Source organism: Hippopotamus amphibius, chromosome 13 (assembly GCF_030028045.1).
Source record: "Hippopotamus amphibius kiboko isolate mHipAmp2 chromosome 13, mHipAmp2.hap2, whole genome shotgun sequence".
NCBI lineage: Eukaryota > Metazoa > Chordata > Mammalia > Artiodactyla > Hippopotamidae > Hippopotamus > Hippopotamus amphibius.
The window spans coordinates 6957307-6978116 of record NC_080198.1 but is presented as its reverse complement, the minus strand read 5'-3'; the positions used below and the strand labels follow the sequence as shown (position 1 = coordinate 6978116).

Sequence of the window (20810 nt, the reverse complement as noted above, 5' to 3'; positions counted from 1 at the left end):
GTGTGCCACAACTACTGAGCCCACATGCCACAACTACTGAAGCCCGCACCTACGCCACCGCAATGAGAAGGCTGCCCATAGCAATGAAGAGTAGCTCCCACTCTCTGCAACTAGAGAAAGCCCTTGTGCAGCAACGGAGACCCAAAGCAGCCCACAAACGAACAAATAAATAAATAATTTTAATACAGCCAGTAAGTGAATTAATGAATTAATTTAAAAAAAGAAAACTAATATGGGGCTTTTTAATCACAGAATTTCAAGCCAGTCGCGACTGGTGGCTACTTCTTCAACAAAGCGGGTTGACTATTGCAGCACTGTAATCAGAGGGACAGGTGTGAGGAGCAATGCGCGCAAAGTGCCTTAGGGAAAGCTGTTTTATTATTACTTATTCTCATTACTATGATTGCCAACACTAATTACGTGCTCCTAAGAGTTCCCTCCTCCTCTCTCTGTAACGGTTTATTCCACCCTTCCGCTTGGTTCCTTCCTCCAGGTTCCCGCGCTGTCCCCCGCCCCCCCCCCGCAGCCCTAATGGTTTAGCCTGGCTTCTCAGGGGAAACCCCGTGGGGCGGAGCACAAGCTTTCTGTGAGTGGCCGCGGTCCTCTCCCTGGGGAGCACTTGGACCGCTCCTCGTCGGGAGTGGGCGGGTCATTGTGGGGCAGGGCGCAAGTCCGGGGCTCCGATTGGCCAGCGCAGGAGTAAACATCCGGCTGGGTGGGGCGGGGCCGGAAGTGGAAGGCGAAGGCGGCGGCTGAGGCGGCTCGGGAGGTGCTGGGTTCGGAGTCGGTGCCTTCAGGTGCCTTCAGGTGCCATGGGCCGGGCTGACCCGCGCTGAGGGGGACGTGGGACGCCGAAGGGGACGCGGTTTGGGCCATGGCCGGCGCTCGGGCCGCCGCCGCCGCCTCGGCGGGGTCCTCAGCTTCTTCGGGCAACCCGCAGCCACAGGAGCCAGGGCTCGGGGAGCTGCTGGAGGAGTTCTCCCGGACCCAGTACCGGGCCAAGGACTGCAGCGGGACGGGCGGCTCTAAGGTGAGTCCGGAGGGGCAATGAGCAGAAGGAGAAGGTCCCTGGCTTGGCAAGTTACTGAGGGAAGGCTGAGGTCGGGTCAGAGGACGGAGAGAGAGGGAAGTTCCAAGGGTCTAGACCCGGAGAGTAAGATTCCGGTGTAAAAACCGAAAAGGAGGAACTGGAGTCAGATTGAGCGAAGGAAGGACGACCTTTTGGTTTGAGAGAAAAGGGTTTGGAGGTCAAAGATCAGCGCTGAGTGGCCATGTTCAGAGATTAGAGAGGAGGAGCTGAGGAGGGTTATTCCCTTGCATTAGGTATGGGGACAGAACCCCTCAAGTCTAAATGTTGAAAAGTCTAGAGGATTTCTCCAGGTCAGAGATCAGAGTGAAGGGGCTAGAGGGGTGGGGCAGAATGGAGCCAAGACATGAACCGAGTTGCCTCCTTATACAGTCTCAGCATTACTTTAGAATTAGGCCTATCCCTTTCCTTCCACCATAGAGCAGAAAGGCAACTTATACTCCCTCTATTCCTTTTTTAAAAGCCAGTCTTAGTTTCTCTTTTTTCCTATCCTTGGTATTCCCTTCAGTCTCCTTATTGGCAGACCTGGAAGGCTTCCAGATTGGTCAGGCCATTCCCATCTTAGGCATTGTCTGGCAGTCTGAAGGGAATCTTGCTGACCCTACCATCTTTGATTCCCCATGTGGTTTTGGCAAGTTTAGCATCAGGTTTTCCAGTGGAATTCTGTTCCATCCTGGGCTGTGAAACTCTGGTTTGGCTTCAGGGGTCACCTGTGCTGGGACATACTGCAGTTGACATCTGCTAGTCTCTGGAGTAATGCGGGGAAGATTTTAGTAATAATTGGTCTTCCCCACTCTCCAAATGATCGAGTATTTTTCAGAACTGAGCCTGAGGACCACCTGTTTCAGCATCATCTGGGGTGTTTGTTAAAAATAAAGGTTCCTTGATCCCACCCAGTCCTACTGAGTTAGAATTTCTGAGGGTGTGTACCTGGAATTTGTATTTTTTAATAGGCCTCTTAATGATACTCATGTGCCTTGAAATTTGAGAATTTCTAATTCCTGTGAGTTTTTCCCTCCCCATTGGTCTTTGGGGTGCTAGAAGTTCAGGGGTTTTGCTGGGCCCCCCTTGCATCTTACACACCCCTGAAGATTATCAGGGTTGTAAAAAGTTATGCTTGACTTTCACTCCAGCTGGCTCTAAACTTCTGATGTTTTGCAGCCTTCTTGAGATGTTACAGGTTTTATGTCGTTCTTCTAGTGGGCCTTTCCCTGAACTGAGCAAAACAAGAGCAATTTTAAGGGAGCTGTTTTTCCTATTTAACAAGTAAATTGTGTGTAAGGAGACAGCTTTGTCTGCAGCTTTTACTCATTACATTAAGTAGAGCTTCTAGGTACTGCTCTATGGCTGGAGAATGGGGAAGAATCTGGAGCCAAAGGAAGATAATGGATTTGTGGCAGTTAAAATACCTAGAGCAAGGGTTCTTAATATTTTATGCATTGTGGACCCTTTGAGAATCTAACGAAAGGTGTAAGTGTCTCTTCAAATGCTTAACATATACACTTTTGCTGCACCATTGAGGGGTTCGGAGTCCCTCCCAAAGTTTACCTTACATGGGTTCGTGAACTACATGTTTAGGGCCTGTGACCTAGCAACATGTCTCCTCCTGGTATTGAATTATAATCACAGAGGCACGTGTGATTCCTCTCCAGGTCAGGAATTGCCTAATTCTCAGAACCCCAGAATCTTTGTTATGCTCCGATCTCCTCTGTGCAGGTTGAGCGCATTGAGAAGAGGTGTCTGGAGCTGTTTGGCCGAGACTACTGTTACAGCGTGATCCAAAATGTGAATGGGGATATCTGCGGCCACTACCCCCAACACATCGTGTTCCTGGAGTATGAGAGTTCTGAGAAGGAGAAAGACACGTGAGCATCATGTAACCGTAGCGTGCCCATGTGGGAAAGCCTTGACAGCTCATCCCCAGGGTCAGGAAAGTCTGCAGCTGAGCAGGGCAGACTCACATCTCCTAGGTGTTAAGCCTTTTTGGCATCTTTGTTTTCTTCAGGGTTTGACATCTTGCATGTGCAGAGTAGCACAGCATAGAAGGAGGGGTTGGGAGTCACAGCCCTGGACTCCTGTTTTACTCCTACCCTATACCTCTGTCCTGAGGCAGTTGACTTCACGCCTCACCTCTCTGAACCTCAGGGTTTTGTTTTATTTTTTTAAGAGAGTGAGTGGGAGGTATGCTTTGTTGACATGCTTAAGGGCACATACCGTATGTAGAGCTTAAGAGCCTGAGGTCAGTGTACGTGCTGGCTGCCCTGCTTGCTGGCTGTGTAACTAACTTGGGCAAGTTATTGAACCTCTTTGTTTCTTAGTTTCCTCATCAGTCTCTGCCTCTGTTTAGAAAAGTGGCTAGTGCAGTCCCTGCTGATTAACAGGACTATTCCAAGCTTGACATGTGTGCTGTAAGAATTAGAAATAAGAGCTGCCATTTATTGAGGGCCTACCAAGGCTTGAGTGCTTTCTGTGCGGTAACAGTTCACACGAGCACAGACACAGAGCACCCGGCACAGGATGCAGCCCATAGGCAGGCAGTAAAGGTAGCAGTTGTTTGACACTGATACATAATCACAGCACTAAAGCTCTAGGAAGTGCTTTATGTTTATCTCAAATTTGTTCTCCTAGGCTTCCTGCTTGCTGTTGATTTTAAGGGAATTCCAAGAGCTGTTGCCAACAATATCTGAAAGTCTGGCCCCATGGAAGCACTGTTGTTGTGAGTGCCAGAGTGGAGTTGCACTGCAAAGTGCCGTGGGCTGTCACTGCTCACATTGCACCCAGGAACTGGCTAGAGATTCTGAGTCTTGGGGTCCAGAGCCACTCAGTCAAAATCACAGCATAACAAGATAGCCGAGTGATTCGTACGCACTTGGAGGTTTGAGAAGCGCTGCTGTAGACAAACTGGGAAGGTGGATTCTGCCTGGTGAAGATGCCTTTCAGCTGGAGTTGGAAGGATGAGGGGTGTCACTGAAATGTCCTTAGTTAGGGACCAGCTTTGTTTAGGGACTTGATCATTAGGCCAAGAAGTGTGGGCCTGTGGGTGTTAGTGGTTATTGGGCTAGTACCCCCTGAGCACTCGTTGAAATCATAGATTCCAGGGCCCTGAATCAGAATTTCCAGAATCTGCATCTCAAAGAGCTCCTTAGATGAGTCTAACCTTTCTATAGCCTGAGAGCTTCAGGGAGCTAGAGAAGGCTTTCAAGCCAAGGAATTTCCTCCCATCTGTAAAATGGGAGTTCTGTAAGTGTGCCCTTTAATGAGGTCGTGGTGGGGTCCACTGAGAAAAAGGAATGTATTGGGAAAACGAATTGTATGTAGATCATAGCACTTGTATGCCTGCCGCTTCTTTCTGTCACCACCACGGCACTCCCACCTTGCCTCACCTTCAGGCCAGGGCAGGATATCTCTAACCACAAAGGAATTACGGAGTTTGTTTTTACTTTTCACTTCTTGCAAGGCCTTGAAGTGATACTGTGTGGGTGATGCCTGTTGAAGAGAAGGGAGTATGTGCATGTTTAGATGGGAAGAAGTAGAACTTTTTGCTTCTTTACATGCCTGGACTTGCTGTTCATGTGACACTAATTATACTGAGTTACACAGAGTAGAACTGGTTTCAGGAAGTGGTTTGGTCCTGTTAACCCACCTCCCCAGTTTAGCGCATCATCTAGGAATAGAAGCCTGGATGGAGATCTCTGAACAGCCAAGACATGTGTTTGTCAACAAGACAAACTGCTTCTGTGGGGCAGACTCCAGGGGTCTTGTTGGAGGCCCTACCAGAGAGATGAAGTCCCTACCTTTAGGTCTAGTGGGTAACACAGACCAGTAAATGAGAATGACAGTGTAACAAAGGCCAGAATTTGGGCAAGTACAGGTGAGGCACTGGGAGACAGTGGTTAAAATTCTGCATTTGCTAATTCCAGCTCGTGTGTGAGCGTGGGGTGGGGGGTGGGGGGTTCTCCCGTACCACTAATGTTCAGACACCAGCTGTGAGTTCTACAGTTCAACTCAGTTCTGACACTGTCCACCTGCAGATAGCATCAGATCCCATAGGTTAAGGGCTCCGTCCCACAAGACAGACATAAATACACAAGCCCACTTTCATTCATTCAAATATGAGTATCATGTGCCAGACACAGCCCAGTGCTTAGCACAGTAAGAGAAAGATCATAAGGCCAAGAGATAATAAAAATAAAAACAGGAACCACTGAGAACAGAAACTGAATATAAGCCATCAGCTAGCCTAACAAGAAAAAATGTGCCTTCTTCCACATGATAAGACTGCCCAGAGCCCCTAAGAGGGAAATGCTGGCATGTTCTCTCCCTCAGTTTTGTGGAGAGTTTGCTACATGGAAAGATTCAACCTGGGAGAATCAAATGCAGTTTCAAGGCATTTAGAGCTGCTGATGTGAGCTCTGTGAGTCAGTTAAAACAGATGGTGCTGACCACATCTGTGCAAATGGCCTGGGGCCACCAAAATGTGGTTAGAAGACTGCTGTGAGCAATATTGTGTGTGCTCTGTTTTACATTCTCTTGGCATCTGAGTTTAATTAGGCGATTGTTTTGTACTGAGGTGCCTTTTCATTTCATAGATAAAGTGAGTGAGGGGAAAGTGACAGAACTTGGTTTCCAGTGAGCCATGTTTTTCCTAGGGCCTGGCTGGCTGGTTGGCTCATGCCACCCTATAGGCACCTTGAAGAGGCAGTCTAGACTTCCTCCTTCCTTCAAAAAAGGAAAAAATCTTGATCATAAAAGTAATATCTTAGGTAGTCACTTCTCTGTTATTTGAATTGGTTATAGTAAGGATGTAATAATTTTGTGATTTAAAACAAAACATTTAATAAAAATGAAAAAAAAAAAAAACCATCTTAAATCATACCTTACAAAAAAATATGCCGTGGGAAGTGTAAGTCCTCTTCCTTTACCCCCTTTTTCTCTCTCCACCATCACCAAACTGTTGGTCCAGGCTTTTATTTGAAGACCGCTTTTTAACTTCAATTTCAAATCCTCACTTGATAGTAGTTATTTTTTTAAAGGTTAAATTTTATTTCATTACCCAAATTCTGTTTCCCAGGAACTGTTGTTGTTGTTTTTTTTAAATAAATTTATTTATGTATTGGCTGTGTTGGGTCTTTGTTGCTGCAAGCGGGCTTTCTTTAGTTGCAATGAGCAGGGGCTACTCTTTGTTGTCATGCACTGGCTCCTCATTGCGGGGTCTTCAAATAAAAGCCTGTACCAACAGTTTGGTGATGGTGGAGAGAGAAAAAGGGGATACAGGAAGAGGACTTACACTTCCCATGGCTTCTCCTGTTGCTGAGCAAGGGCTCTAGGCATATGGGCTTCAGTAGTTGCGGCACATGGGCTCAATAGTTGTGGCTCACAGGCTGTAAAGTGCAGGCTCAATAGTTGTGGTGCATGGGTTTAGTTGCTCTGTGGCATGTGGGATCTTCCTGGAGCAGGGATCAAACCCATGTCACCTGCATTGGCAGGCACATTCTTAACCACTGCGCCACCTAGGAGGCCACAGTAGTTATTTTAATTAGTAACTGGCTTGGGAATACATCTATGAAGGCTACAAAAAAATCAGTAGTGGGTTTTTTTTTTTGGTTTTGGAGTTTGTTTTTTTTGTTTTGTTTTGTTTTGTTTTTTTAGTATTTATTTATTTGGTTGCTCTGGGTCTTAGTTGTGGCAGGTGGAGTCCTTAGTTGTGGCTCGATGGCTATGTAGTTGCGGCACGTGGACTTATTAGTTGCAGCTTGCCAGCTCCTTAGTTGTGGCTTGCCAGCACCTTAGTTGTGGCATGCACATGGAACCTAGTTCCCTGACCAGGGATTGAACCCAGGCCCCCTGCATTGGGAGTGTGGAGTCTTATCCACTGCGCCACCAGGGAAGTCCCCATGAGCAGTGTTTTTAAAAGACTATTTTTATTGATGCCAACAGCATCCAGATATGCTTAGAAAGGTACCACAGATATGTAGGAGTCGCTGAACTTACTCATTTGGAAACAGTTATTTGTGTGCAGGTGCCATGCAGTGATGTGGGAGCACGCAGGACTGGACATTAGAAGGATTGAACACCCTCTTGGACTTGGCCTGGAAGCTCAGCCCTTGTAAGGAGGGAACTTGAGTGTCTTCCCTCCCTTCTTCTCCGTCATTCTGCATTATTCTGCATAGCGGGAATAGCTTCCCACTCTTGAACTTTCCTGCCTCCTGTTCCTCTTGCAACCAGAAGCTCTGACTGGCTGATGTGGAGCCTTTTGTTAAGAATTGATGGGTGGGGACTTCCATAGCGGTCCAGGGGTTAAGACTCTGCACTTCCACTGCAGGGGGTGTGGGTTCAAATCCTGGTCGAGGAACTGAGATCCTGCATGCCTTGCAGCTCAGCCAAGAAATTTAAAAAAAAAAAAAAAAAAAAAAAGGAAAGGAAAAAAAGAAAGAATTCATGGGTGAAGCTATGACAGTAGACCCTTATTTTAGGGGTTTGCTGATTTGGTCTCTAATATAAGTGTGACTTGCTTAAGCTCATTTCTAAATGTATTTTTTTCATGTTCTAGAATCTCCCTTACCAAACCCAGTGCATTAACTTCTGTGCTTCTCAAGGCCGCAAATAGCTTCCTTTTCACCACCTTTGCTGCAGCATTCCCCGCCCTGTTGGCTTTTTGAACTGTTAGAGGTAGTTGGAATGTTGGTGAGGTATCAGAGGCTCATAGCCCTGTGGAAAGTGAACCTTCATCTTATCCTGCCCTCTGAAAGATCACAAAAATGGCCCCGTGATTTCCAAAGGGTCCCCAACACATCTGTTGTCTTACTTTTGGAGTAAAAAACTGAACACCCTAGACATAATCAACATTCAGTTTGCTATATATGTTTCTGAATTTTAAATACCATGTCTTCAGAGTAGCTCACTTTGTTTTTTTTAATCTTCAAGGTTTTGAAATCAGGTTGACTTCAATTTTAGTATCTATAATACAGCATTTTTTTCTTTTCTTGAAAAGCTTAAAATGTCAATGATCTAGAGTTTAGGAATCTTAGCATTTATTAAATGTGAAATGAATACACACACGCATATGCACACGCACACACACACCCTTGTATGGGGTACACAGTACTCACGCAGAAGCAGCCTGACCTACCTCTCTTGCCTCGTGTTAGGTTTCAGAGCACCGTGCAGGTGAGCAAGTTGCAGGACCTCGTCAACCGCAGCAAGATGGCCAGGTGCAGAGGACGGTTTGTCTGCCCAGTGATCTTGTTCAAGGGCAAGGTAAGACCACGCTGTATACCTCACACTCTCTGAGACCATCTCATGGGGTGTCTGGCTTAATGCAAAGTGTACAGTCATCTTGTTCTTGGCTTTTGCCAGCCCAATTTGGGTGATTACTGGGTGCCTGGTGCAGTGGGAAGCAGGCCAGAGAAAGAGACCAATTCTGATACCACTTTTTTCGAGGGTGAGTCTAGGTGGGAAAGGGATAGTTGCAGCAGAGGACCCCACCTTGTGTCCTGGAGCCAGACTGCCTAAGTTCTGATCCTGACTTTTACTTCCTGCCTGTGCAAAGCCTCTGTTTCCTCCTCTAGAAAATGGGAGAAATAATCATGCTTATATCAGAAGTTTATGAATAGATTAGATCAGATGAGTTAATACATTGTTGTTTGTTCATTCTTTCAGTCATGTAATTTATTTATTGAACGTGTATCATGTTCAGACCTTAAGGTACATCAGCATATAAGGTAGACAAAAATCCTCACCCTTATCAAGCTTATATTCTAGTGACTGTTGTTAATTCGGCTCCCCAATATGGTCTCATTTCACCTCTTTTTATAATCCTTTGGTATATTTGATATTCCCATTTTGCAGATGAAATGCAGGTTCAAAGTGGTTAAATAACTTCCCCCAGTTTACGGTACACAACTGAAGCGCTCAGGTTTAAACCTACTGCAAAACACCCTCAAGTTACCACACTGCAGCTTAGGGGCGCGTAGTGTGGTGTGGGAGGAAGCAACTTAAGACGGGCAGCTGTGTGGACTGACAGATATGGCCTCATTAAGCGAGCTTTGGGGGAAGGGTGGGAGCGTGTTCCAGGCAGATGCTGGCATGGGGCGAGCATGAAGGCAGGTGCGAGAGAGGCTGGGAGACGCCCTGACGGGAGCGGAAGGTGTGTGGCAGAGCTGAGGATGGAGGAGACTGAACGCAGACGGCCAGATGCTGGCCACGGTGTTGACATTTGCCGGGAGAGCCACTGTGATTTCTGAGCAGGGAAATACAGGATGCAAATAGCATTTTGAGAAAGAATTATCCAGAACAAATACACTAACAGAGAGCCCGGAGGAGGGCAGAGGAGAAGGGGACTAGGCTCTCTATTCTATTTATCTAGGTACCTGAGTGCACTGTGGTCCTGGTGCCGCTGGGACTATGGTCCCGTCTCCCATCGCAGGCGAGGGCCAGGCAGGGCAGTGGGGAGGAGAGACCCGAGGCCTGTATCCATCCCTTTGTGCCTTTCTTTCCTAAAATGGGGGAAAGGTGAATGTGAAAGGGGAGGTAGGAAAGGAGACTTGGCTATAGGCTTTGGTGGGCAGGTTGATTTTAGGGGAAAGTATGCCTGGAAGTTAAGTTCCAGTAATTGATCATCTTAAAGCTATTTATTCCTCTTTCCCCTTTGGAAAGTTTCATGTTGCTTAAGCTCTGGGAACTCCAGTTTAGATAATTGGACTATAACACACTGCTCTGTGGGGGCATAGTGCTTGTCGCTAGAAATTACATAGGAAATACTCAAACCAGTGCTTCCCGTAGTGTGTTCCATAGAACAGTAGTTTAAGGAAATGCTTGTGCAAAACATTCGCTATCAAACAAGGGCGAGAGAGAGCATATACTAGATTCGCCCTGACCCCCCGACCTCCAGATTCAAGAGGTACATCGGTGAGTGTGCACTGATATAGGAAAGGCTCTGAGAATTCTGAAGCAGGGGGACCTGTGTAGCGTTGTCAGGTCTGCTCTTCCTCACTCTGCAGACCTTGAGGAAGGGACTTTCCAGAATGCACTTGGGAGATATTGGCAAGCCTGGGAGAAAGAGCCCCAAGGCAGCTGATTTCAGAGGGAGGGCGAAGAGTTGAAGGATTTTTTTTTTTTTTGCCATGCTGTGCGGCTTGTGGGATCTTAGTTCCCAACCAGGGATCGAACCCAAGCCATTGGCAGTGAGAACGTCGAGTGCTAACCACCAGACTGTCAGGGAATTCTGTGTGTGTGTGTGTGTGTGTGTGTGTGTGTGTGTGTGTGTGTGTGTGTGTGTGTGTGTGTGTGTGTGTGTGTGTGTGTGTGTGTGTGTGTGTTTTTTATTCTGAGGAGGCTTTGGCATTTAGATGTTCTGGAGGGCTTTGCCGTTAATCCAGCTTTCTTCTCCCTTTGCACCGTCTTGTCCAGGCGGTGTGATTCCGTGTTGTTCCCTGCAGCTTCCCCTGACTCAGTCCTATTCACTGGCTTAATCTGCTTTATTCCTATTGTGTTTGCAAGTCTGCTGTCTCCTCTCTGCAGTAATCCGTTTGAGGGCAGAGGCCTTGTCTTGCTGCTGTCCTCCCAGCGCCTAGCAAGTGCCTACCCAGCTTGTACTTCCAAGTTCAGTAGGAAGACATTGCTCTTGGGTAAAGCAGTAGTGGGCTCTGTGCTGGGTTCTAGGGGGACAGGACTAAAACAGTCCTGTCCCTGTGGAGCTCAGTGAGTAGGGAAGGCAGACCCATGAACTAGCAGTTGAGAGAGAGATGGGGAAGGGCAGGAGAGGGTCTTCTGTTGTGAGGTGGGGATCTTGTCCTCAGAGATGGGGCTCCCGGCAGGCCCTCGCCAGTGCAGTGCCGGCAGCATTTGCTACCAGCTCGGCCTGCTGGGCTGGGGAGGGGAGGTACGTTCAGGGGTGCCCACTTCTCTCTTCCTTCCAGACTCAGTCCATTGTGGCTCGTGCAGCTGAGGAACTAAATATCTGATTCTATTTCATTTGAATTAATTTCCATTTTATAGCTGAAGCAATGTAGAATATTTTTGGTTAAACACAACTTTATTTTGGGGCAGGACTACATTTGCCTTTAAGTGCTAAAAATAAAGCATTCTAGTTGAGATGTGCTGTAAGTATAAAATATGTATTGGATTTTGAAGACAGTCCAAAAAATAAAATATTAATAATTTAAAAAGTGATTATATGTTGACATAATATTTTGGATATATTGGCTTAAATAAGCTGTTTTAGTGAACTTTTCAAACTCAGTTCAAGCATTTAAGGGTAAGCTGTTCTCCCATGCCATTTTCTCCCCAACACTTGTATCTTGCTTTTAGGCAATTAAAATTGGAACAGGGCATCTTTCTCTGTTTCCTCCTTTATGAGATGGGGAGCAGAGGTCAGCTGCTTTTATTCTGTGTGCCAGAGTTGGTTACTATGGAGCCATATTCCTCTTGCAGAGTTAGAGGCCACTCGTAATTAGGTAAATGGAGAGCATTCAGAGTACATCCTGCTTTTTCAGTCAAGAGCTGAGCCTAAAGTACAGAAATGGCAGGTTGTGCATGGGAGCCGTGAAGCCAGGGAGCAAGGTCAGGTGTTAGACTCTGCTGTGGGGTACAGCTTCCCCCAGGTGCCAGCTCAGACACCTCAGCTCCATCGGTGCTTCACTTAGGGAGCTGGCCAGCTTGTCCATTCTCCTCCATCTGACGTGTCTTCTGGGCCAGGTGTAGCTGCCTCTGTTACCAAAAAGACAGGGACAGGTCGAAGGGATATAGGAGAACTGGGAGCAGAAGGGAGGATCTGAACCTTGGAAAGAACTCAGTGCTCAACAACTAAAGAAGGGATGCTTGTCCACTCTGAAAAGATTTAACAGAAATAATGCAAAGAAGAGTGAGATTTGGTGCCAGCAGCTTGGATAATGGGGAGCAGCTTGGATAATGGGGGAGGGTGGGCATGATAACACATGCCAGTCAAACCCAAACCATACGTGCCCCCTCCACCCCCCGTTGTCTTGCTCTCAGGAATCAAACCTCCCTTCTTATCATTGGAGTCTTGGGGGTTCTTAGCCTGAGGATTGACACTCCCCTGCTGCGGCTCCTAATCACTGGGCTGGTCTCTTCAGAGGAGGAGCTCTTTTTTTTTTTTCAAATTTTTGGCACACGGGCTTAGTTGCTCCGTGGCATGTGGGATCTTCCTGGAGCTGGGATCCAACCCGTGACCTCTGCATTGGCAGGCGGATTCTTAACCACTGCGCCACGTAGGAAGCCCAGAGGAGGAGCTCTTATCGGGGGCTGGAGATGGGTCCATGGATGGGCTTGAGAGCCCAGGATCCCCTGGAGATGTAGGTAAACTCCGGGGTGTACATTTTTATCTGGAGACATTTTTTCATTTTCATCAGATTTTCAAAATACTTTTGGACCCAGAAAAAGGGAAGCAGCCCCCGCAGAGTGAGTCCTGCTCAGGCAGGCCAGCAGGACTCTGCCTGAGCCCTTCTTCATGGGCTTCCAGGACAACCCTCCCTTGAATACATTCTTGCCTTCAGCTGCTCCAGACTGCCACTGCCTCAGAAAGCTGGGTCACGGCCTGCCAGTTCCCAGCATACCCCTTCCCTGTAGCAGCAAAACCATTTCTTCCCCGCCGTCTTACAGGTAATGAAGGAGACGCTCTCAGGCAGTATTCTGCAGTCCTCCAGGGACCCTCCTTACACTGGCAGGCTGTGTGACTCATTCAGAAATGCCTTGCCCACCCCTCTCTCTAGTGTAATCTCCCAGCCACCCTCACTGCCTCCCCCAGCCTGTAGCTAAACCCTGGGGTCACCAGATACCGCCTCCCATTCCTCCAACCCTCCTGGATCTCATCAAACACAATTTATAAAAATTCAGCCTTAAATTTAGATAGTGAAGTTCATGCCCATTGCCTGGCTTCTAGAATTCTAGCTCTTAAAATGCTCCTTCAGTGATGAGGGAAGAGTAAAATGGTAGTTAAGCACAGTTACAGCTCCTGCATTTCCTAGATACAGAGGAAAGAGAAGATAAAATTTCTTTAAAAAAAAAAAAAAAGCCCCAAACATTTCTCCTTTAATTGGCCCTCTTGCTCCAAAGGTTGCCCTCCCCTGTGCTAAACAGTTCCAGTGACGGTCGGTACGAAGGCTCTGGAGGGAGGTGGGCTCGATCAGATCCCACCTCACTCCTCACTGTGGGACCTTCGGTATCACTTCACCTCCCTGCACTGTCCCCCTTTTCGTCTGTGAAGCAGGAGCAGTGCGTGCCGCCTGCCACATCTACCTCATGGGCTTGTGGAAGTTCAGTGAGAAGGTGGTGTACACGTTTCAGTCCTGTGCTCACATGTACAAGTGATAACCTCCAGATCTTACCCAAGTACGTGCATGATGACCACTGAATCTACTCGTGACTGTTAGTGGCACTCTGGTGCCTCTCGTCTGAGAGAGAGAACCCCTTGACAGAAGCTGCAGGTTAAATTCTAGGCATACTTCGGAGTGACTGCTGTGAAGACTTTGGGTAGCACTCCTGCACCCATTTTGTTGACCTGGAATAATTAGAGGGGTCCCAGAGGTTCCCCTCACTGTGTGCACTTCAGAAAACCACCTGACTGTTGGTCAGAGGGTACAAACTTCCAGTTGTAAGATGAATAACTTCTGTGAATCTAATGAACAGCATGGCCATTATAGTTAACACTACTGTATCATATATGTGGAAGTTGCACATAGAGATGATCTTGAATGTTTTCAGCACAGAAAAGAAATGGTAATTATGTGACATGGTGCAGGTGTTCGGTAACGCTACGATGGTAATGATTTTGTACCATGTAAGTACATTAAATCAACATGTACACCTTAAACATATACAATGTCATATGTCAATTATATCTCAAGAAAGGCTGGGAAAAACAGAACCAAAAAAACTCCAGAAAACCATCTAACCCTGAAAATGTGTTCTCTCCCAGCACATATGCAGGTCAGCCACGCTGGCTGGCTGGGGGGAGCTGTATGGACGCACTGGCTACAACTACATTTTCTCAGGTGAGTGTTGAGCTGCACCCTCTGTGACTAAGAACAGGAGCCGAATCGTGGAGAGTAGCCACCGAGGCTGCAGTGGTGTAGGTGGAGGGGGTAGCAAGCTGGGGGGCAGGGGTTCAGGGGCCCTCCTTTTGTCACCTGAGGAGATGCTTGGGATGAAGAAGACTGCCAGGCGTGTGGGGCATAGGGTGCTGAGAGAGGCAGGAACTCGGTCCTTGGGGTGGAGTCCTTGGGGGCAAACTGGCTGGGAAGCCCCTGGGTGGAGTCCCTGCTGAGGCCTTGGTGCTGACCACAGGTTCCTCCCACAGGGGGTGCAGACGATGCCTGGGCAGATGTGGAGGACGTCACGGAGGAGGACTGTGCGCCTCGGTCAGTTCCAGGTGGTCATGGGTCTGGGCTTGGGTTGCGGGTGGGTGTCTGACTGGTGGTGGACGTTTCCCTACTGATGGTTGTTCATCATTAGTGGTTCAGGTGAGTGACCTGGCTCCCTTCCTCCTGCTGCCAAGTCCACGCCCCTGAAACAGGGGTGTTGAAGTCCGTCCCGTAGCTTCACCTGAAGCTGACTTTGTGAACTGCTTGAGCAGTCTGCCTGTATCCTGACTGCTCACTAGGACCCCAGAGAGCATGCCCCATTCCTGGAGTTCCTGGCACCGCAGGTCCAAGACACGGCCCAGACATCTGTGTGTCTTCAAGCCCCACAGTTTCCAGGGTGCTGATGTCGGGCCTGCCAGGCAATGCCCAGCACACCCAGCCTGAGGCACAAGGCAAGGGCTGAAGTCCCCACCTGGGAGTTGTGGGCACTAGAAGCTCCACAGCTGTGTGGCAGGTGCCGTAAGGAGCTTGATACAGAGGAGTGTTTTAGGCCCCCTTAACTGGAGGGAGGGGCTTGCTCCCACTCTTCCTACCTCCTTTCCAAATATTCTTAGAAAACGGCAGTAATGGATATCGTGGAAGAGCTCCTTTGCATGGTGTGTACCACATGGGAGTCTTTAACTGGTGTCAAGCGTCTCTGGAATGCACACCAGCACCCTAGTCAGATCAGCTGCCCCAAATCAGGGCTCAGTGCATGAAAAGGCATCTTGCTATGCCCGGCTTCTGCCCATTAGTTCCGAGAGCAGCGGCTCTGGCTTGTGCTCAAAAATGTTTGGCTCTTCCCTGAGATCGGATGACCTCTGCTCCAGCCAGCCCATCTTCCACGGTGCGCACTGTTCTTGGCAAGGAGTCTGCTGGCGACAGCAAAGCAGTGGGCATTAAAAAAAAAAATTAATGGTGACTGTTTACTCATTCTATCTACTTTTGCCTTTATCTGTGTGACTGATCAAAAGGCAGCCTGGGGATTAGGAAAATTTTATCTTTCTCCTTGCTTCAGAGGCCTTCTAAGCAGAGGGAATTCACTTGCTAGTATTTCACAATCAGTTGATAAAATAGTTCTAAAAAGTCCATCTTCCAATGAGAATTTCAGTCTGTTGTTTTGAGCAAGCCAATGGCTAAAAATGGTCGTAAATGGGGGAAAGGGAGGGGGGTGGAGAGAGATAAACTCTCATGGAAGCTCAGAGACTCTATCAGCCACCAGCCTGCTGCTTTTTAGAACTTGGAGATTATCTTGAGTCTTCTGGCTTAATGTCAGGCAGTGCCAAAAAACTCTTTTCCGCCCCAGCTGCAGATTGCTCCTCTTTGAAATGCGTCCCAGAGCTCAGGATAATCTCTTAGAAAGTCACCTTCCCTGCACCTTCCCTGAGACGGGTTGTCCTGTCTTGGCCCTCCCTCCGTCTTCTGGAGAAGGGAAACAGAAGTTCTTTTATAGAATCTAGACTTCTTGGACGTGTCCCCCACCCCCCAGACGTCTGTGGATGCACGTGCGGTGCAACTTCTCCCTCTGGCTCTTTGTTTCAGAAGTTCCGACACGCATCTTTTTGATAAGGTCAGAGGCTATGACATCAAGCTGCTCCGGTACCTGTCAGTCAAATACATCTGTGACCTGATGGTAGAGAACAAGAAGGTGAAGTTTGGCATGAAGTGAGTGCAGGGCACCCCCCTCGACATGGGTGGAGGCCGTGTGTTCACTGGCTCGTGGGGTCAGGGATGGCGCAGAGCAGTTACAAGGGCGCACTGGGCATCCTCTCCCAGTATCCTCACACAGCCCTCCCTGCAAGGAGGTTCTAGTGTTCCCCTCTTGCAGGGGAGAAACTGAAGCCAGAGAGGTTATGTCACTTGCTCGGGGTGGTGCAGAGAGCACCAGGGGAGCCGTGAATCTCTTAACATGTGCTCTGCTGCCACTACGCCATCTCTGGTAGATTAGAGTCTCTTTTTAAAAAAGTGGATCAAAAAAAAAATCAGTATTTACTCAATTTTTACGTCCTGTATGGACCAAATCTTCATACAATAAGACAAACTTAGAAAAAAATGGAAGCTGGTTAAGGTGATGAAATTTGGGGAATTTTTCCAAAGTGTTGCTTATTTTTTATAATATTGACTTTTAATTATGCCGAGTTTGCCTTAGAAAATAAGCCACACTGAGGCCAAGTTACAGCTCAGCTGTCTGCAGGCACTTGAATGTCCGCCTGCCCTTCCGTCGTCTGCCCCAGTAGTCCTGCATTTCTCAGATGCCGTTTGAGAGGATGGTGGAGGCGAGAGTCCACCTCAGAGCCCCTTTTGGACAGTGTCTCGGTTGCTTTGCTCTTTGCTCGGTGTGCCGGCCAGGTCAGGGAGGCTGTGCTGCCTTCATTTGTGAGGCTTAGACAGAAGGTTATTCTGCAGCTATAGGTCCCATTGTGGGTGCTGTGGTGTCAGGGCGAGTCAGCACTCTCACCTGGTGACTTAGGGTAGGTGTCAGAGGAGTTACATTTCTTAATTATTCAAAGTAAACGCCACTGAAGGGCTTCACTCCTAACTCTGAAGAGTAGTCTCTGTAGCAGGAGGATTGTTTGAGCTGTGGTGACGCTTGTGGGGGATGGTGTGCATGTGTTGTGATGCCGTAACACGTTGTGTCCTGTCTTGTAGTGTTACCTCCTCCGAGAAGGTGGACAAAGCCCAGCGCTATGCCGACTTCACTCTCCTCTCCATTCCGTATCCAGGTAGGGGCTCTTTCCAGGGTCTGGTCACGGGACAGGCGTCCCAGGACTGGGGCTCTTGAGGCCGTCTGCAGGCCCTCACCACTTAGGCATACAGTGCCCTGCAGCTTTCGGGCAGGAGCTGCTGCTGCTCAGCACAGGACAGAGGGGCTCCTGGGCCTCAGCTCTAGGCTGAGGGTAGGACACTGTGCTGGGAGGGCTTCCCCTGAGAGGGGTCCGGAGATGGAGTCCTGGCTCAGGTCTTCCCTCCTGCAGCCTTGAGTGAGTTACTTCACCTTGCCCAGCCTCAGGTGTCACTGGAACTTGGTGAGGCTTAGCTCAGGGTCTTGTTGTGTGGATTAGGTGAGGTCATGTTTGTCAGAGTGCTCTGTGCAGCTAACGTGCTGTTTCAGTGTGAAATGACATCGTTAGTCCTCCGTGTCAGCAGTCCGCTGTGCTGCACTGGCTGTTGCCGTGGTGAGGATGTAAGTGCTCTGTCCCCAGTTGCACATGGTTGGTGGCCTCACCACATCGCAGAGCACTGTGGTGAGCACACAGCTGGCTGCATTTGTCTCTGGCACAGACTGTATGCAACCTATGGCCAGGGCAGTGTTCTCTGACACTGTGTTGGCCCATTTGTCAGCATTTAAGCTTTCTTTCTGGCAACACCTGCTTGTTCACGGAGGTATTAGAGCCCTAACATCAGTGCCAAATTTTGTCAACAGATAGCAGGAAATGGACTCTTTCTCCTTGAAACCTCTCTCCTGCTCCTCAGCACTAGCACCTGCCTTCAGTCCTGTGCTGGATCTTGTCTCCTCATCTTGGAGCCATGTGGCCAATAGCGAGAGCAGGCTGGTGACCCCAGGATACTGTAGAGCCAGGAGGCCTTCTCATTAGAACCGCAGGTTCATCCAATGCCTGGTGGGCAGAGGGTATCCTCATCAGTGTGAGCTGGTGGTATCCAAACCACAACCCCTGTGGCCTGGCTCTCTTACTCTGGCCTCCATCAGGGTCTCTCCTCATTCTGCTCTGCCAGCTTAGCATTTGGTGGCATGTGGGGCTGGGCGTGTGTCCTAGTCCCAGCAATGTGTCCTTGAACAAGTCCCTTAGCCCTTTTGAGCATCAGTTTCATCCTGCATAAAATGAGGATAATGGTGCTTATTTCTGGGTGAAGTGCCAGGCCTGTCCCTGACAGGTGCTCGCCGACACTAGGCTAAGTGACGGGTGCGTGGGAGGAAAGGCTCACTTTGGTGATGCCATGGGCTCGGCAGCGTCGGGGTTGTGTCGAGACAGGGACGTCCCCTGGGGGGTCTGCACGGGAGCTTTGCTCAGGTAGCTCTCAAAAGCTGGTTTTCAGACCAGGCTCTCAACTCTCAGGAGATGCTTTGGGGGTCCCCAGACTGAAGTACTCTCTGCCAAATGAACGGGAAAGGTCTGAATTGGCTGAGGAAGCAGACGCTAGCTTTCTTTATTTGTATTCAGCTTCTCAGTAAAACTTGGTTTGGAAAAAATTGTTTTGTAGGACTTGCTTGGCAGTCCGGTGGTTAGGACTTGGAGCTTCCACTGCAGGGGACATGGGTTTGATCCCTGATCAGGGAACTTAGGATCCCACATTCCACATGACAGTGGCAAAAAAAAAAAAACCCCACCACACTTGGGGTAGCTTCTTAAAAGACTCCTGAAATATTAACACCCTTTGACCCAGTTATTCATTAGGCCATAATCCAGCCAGCTTGGGCCCGAAGATGTTCATCATGTCTGTTTATACCAGCCAAACACGGGGTAATGATTATGTAGATGATGGTACAGCCATCAGTGTAGAATGAGATATTACATAGTTATAGAAAAATGCTTTAAGTGCTAATGAGCAAGATACAAAATTAAATAGTACAGTCTCAACTACGTAAGAGAAAAAGTGCTTACACAAAAGGGTAAGAAAATAATATGCCAAAATAGTAGGATGATACCATCTATCTGTGAATGTTTTTCCCTGTTCTTCCCAAAATATTGTGTACTGCATCTGATAGTTGTGTGTGGTATTGAGGGTATGGGAGAAACACCTTTCACTTCCTGTGCTTATGTTCTTGAATTTCTTTACATGCCTGTGTTATTATACTTCATAACAAAATTGCCGTGATCCAGAACAAGTCCTGAAATGCACTTTGCTGCCATTTCAGGGGTCTCCCTTGAGCCCTCTGATGACTTTGAAGCCCAGACAGGAACTGTGGTGGTATCAGTTCTCTGTCAGACTAACTTAGGCTTAGACGAGCCCTTGAAAATGAGAAGTGTTCTGGGAGCACTTCCTCCAGGGCACCAAAATAGACAGGGCCGAAAACTCCCCAGCATGAGTCTAATTTGTTTCCCTTTTGAGTGAGCGGCTGTTCCCACTTCATTTTTGGTCCCATCCCTTTGCCTCTCAACAGGCTCAGAAGCCCATTCAGGTAATGAATGTCAAGGCATTGCCGTGGGTACCGAGGCTGTTTTAATTCTCTCCCATTTCTCACAGTCAGTTGCTCCTGCCTCATGTGCTGCTCAGAGCTCAGCCCGGAGCCTGCGGTGTGGATTCAAGTGCTCGAGTTTGAGAAAACAGAGCACTTCATGGGAGCTCTGAGGAGTGATTGCTATCTCTTCTAAACTTGGGCTTATAAGCTCAGGGCCTCTGTCTGATATTTATATTTATTCTCTCTCCCATTGAGGGACCCAAGAATAGCCTGCAGTGTTAGAGCTGAGGATTGTTTCCTGACTTCCCCGTTCGCAGTGAGGCTTGGAGGATTAGAATGCAGGAGTGTTGGGGGGCGGGGGGTGAGAGCCAAGCCTACAGAACACATGGGCTCAGTCTCAGACCTTCCTCCACAAAGAAACTTTTCCTTTCTTCCCTGGGGTGGCCCCAGACAGGAGCGTGGCCCAGGAATAGCTGGCGAGTTCTGTGTGAATGTTTATGGCCTGTGGCTACTTTGACAGAATTCAGGCAGCTGTTTCGTTGCTTTTGGGGACTTCACCAGATTTGGACCTGTGGTGCCGTGTGCTCTTCAGAGTTTGTGTTGGCCCTGGTGGAGGAACTGAGGGGAGTGCAAGCCTTGTTGTTCCCCCTGGGCCAAGCTGCAGGGATGCAGGAGCAGCGTGAGGATGGCAGCAGTATGCTGTCACCTGAGTGCCACTGTACCAGTGCTCTGCCAGGTGCTTTATACATATTATTTCATTTTGTCCTTAGCTACTTTACAAATGAGAAAATCAAGGCTTAGAGAAGAAGTTAGCTTGTTCGCAGTCACAGAGCTAAGTGAAAGGCTGAGGTTTGAAGCTGGGAACATTGCCAAGTCCCATTTCTCTCCACCCTTCCTTTCTCTGTTCCTGAGGTCTTACCCTGGTGGTGTATCTTATAGTTTTTCTAGTGAATGATACAGAAAGCACATCTTGGGGAGGTTTGTTGGAGATGGATGTGTCTCTCCAGCACCTGTCACGTTTTAGGCGCTGTCCATGGTCCTGTCTCTCATGTTCCGATATTCAGCCCTCTCGGAAAGCCTGCGAAGCTGATACAGGCAGGCCTCGTTTTACTGCTCTTCGCTTTGTTACTCTTCACTTGTTGCATTTTTTACAAATTGAACATTTGTGGCAACCCTTTGTCAAGTCTTTTGGAGCCATTTTTCCAGTATTTGTTCACTTCACGTC

The 20810-nt window shown here is 48.3% G+C and overlaps 1 protein-coding gene across 7 annotated transcripts in view; it reads left to right on the top strand.

The window, feature by feature from the left end:
- Nucleotides 1–732: 732 nt before the first annotated feature.
- Nucleotides 733–20810, top strand: part of MTMR14 (myotubularin related protein 14) — a 43327-nt gene continuing 23249 nt past the window's right edge. For 4 of the 7 annotated variants that reach the window (XM_057705892.1, XM_057705890.1, XM_057705895.1 and 1 more), the window contains exons 1-7: nt 733–1030; nt 2804–2952; nt 8236–8344; nt 14022–14097; nt 14403–14463; nt 15988–16110; nt 17095–17168. In XM_057705892.1, the coding sequence (XP_057561875.1) occupies nt 875–1030; nt 2804–2952; nt 8236–8344; nt 14022–14097; nt 14403–14463; nt 15988–16110; nt 17095–17168 (748 nt within the window). In that variant the 5' untranslated portion in view covers nt 733–874. The remainder of the gene's footprint in view (nt 1031–2803; nt 2953–8235; nt 8345–14021; nt 14098–14402; nt 14464–15987; nt 16111–17094; nt 17169–20810) is intronic. The other 3 variants (XM_057705893.1, XM_057705891.1, XM_057705896.1) reach the window with 2 other exon arrangements.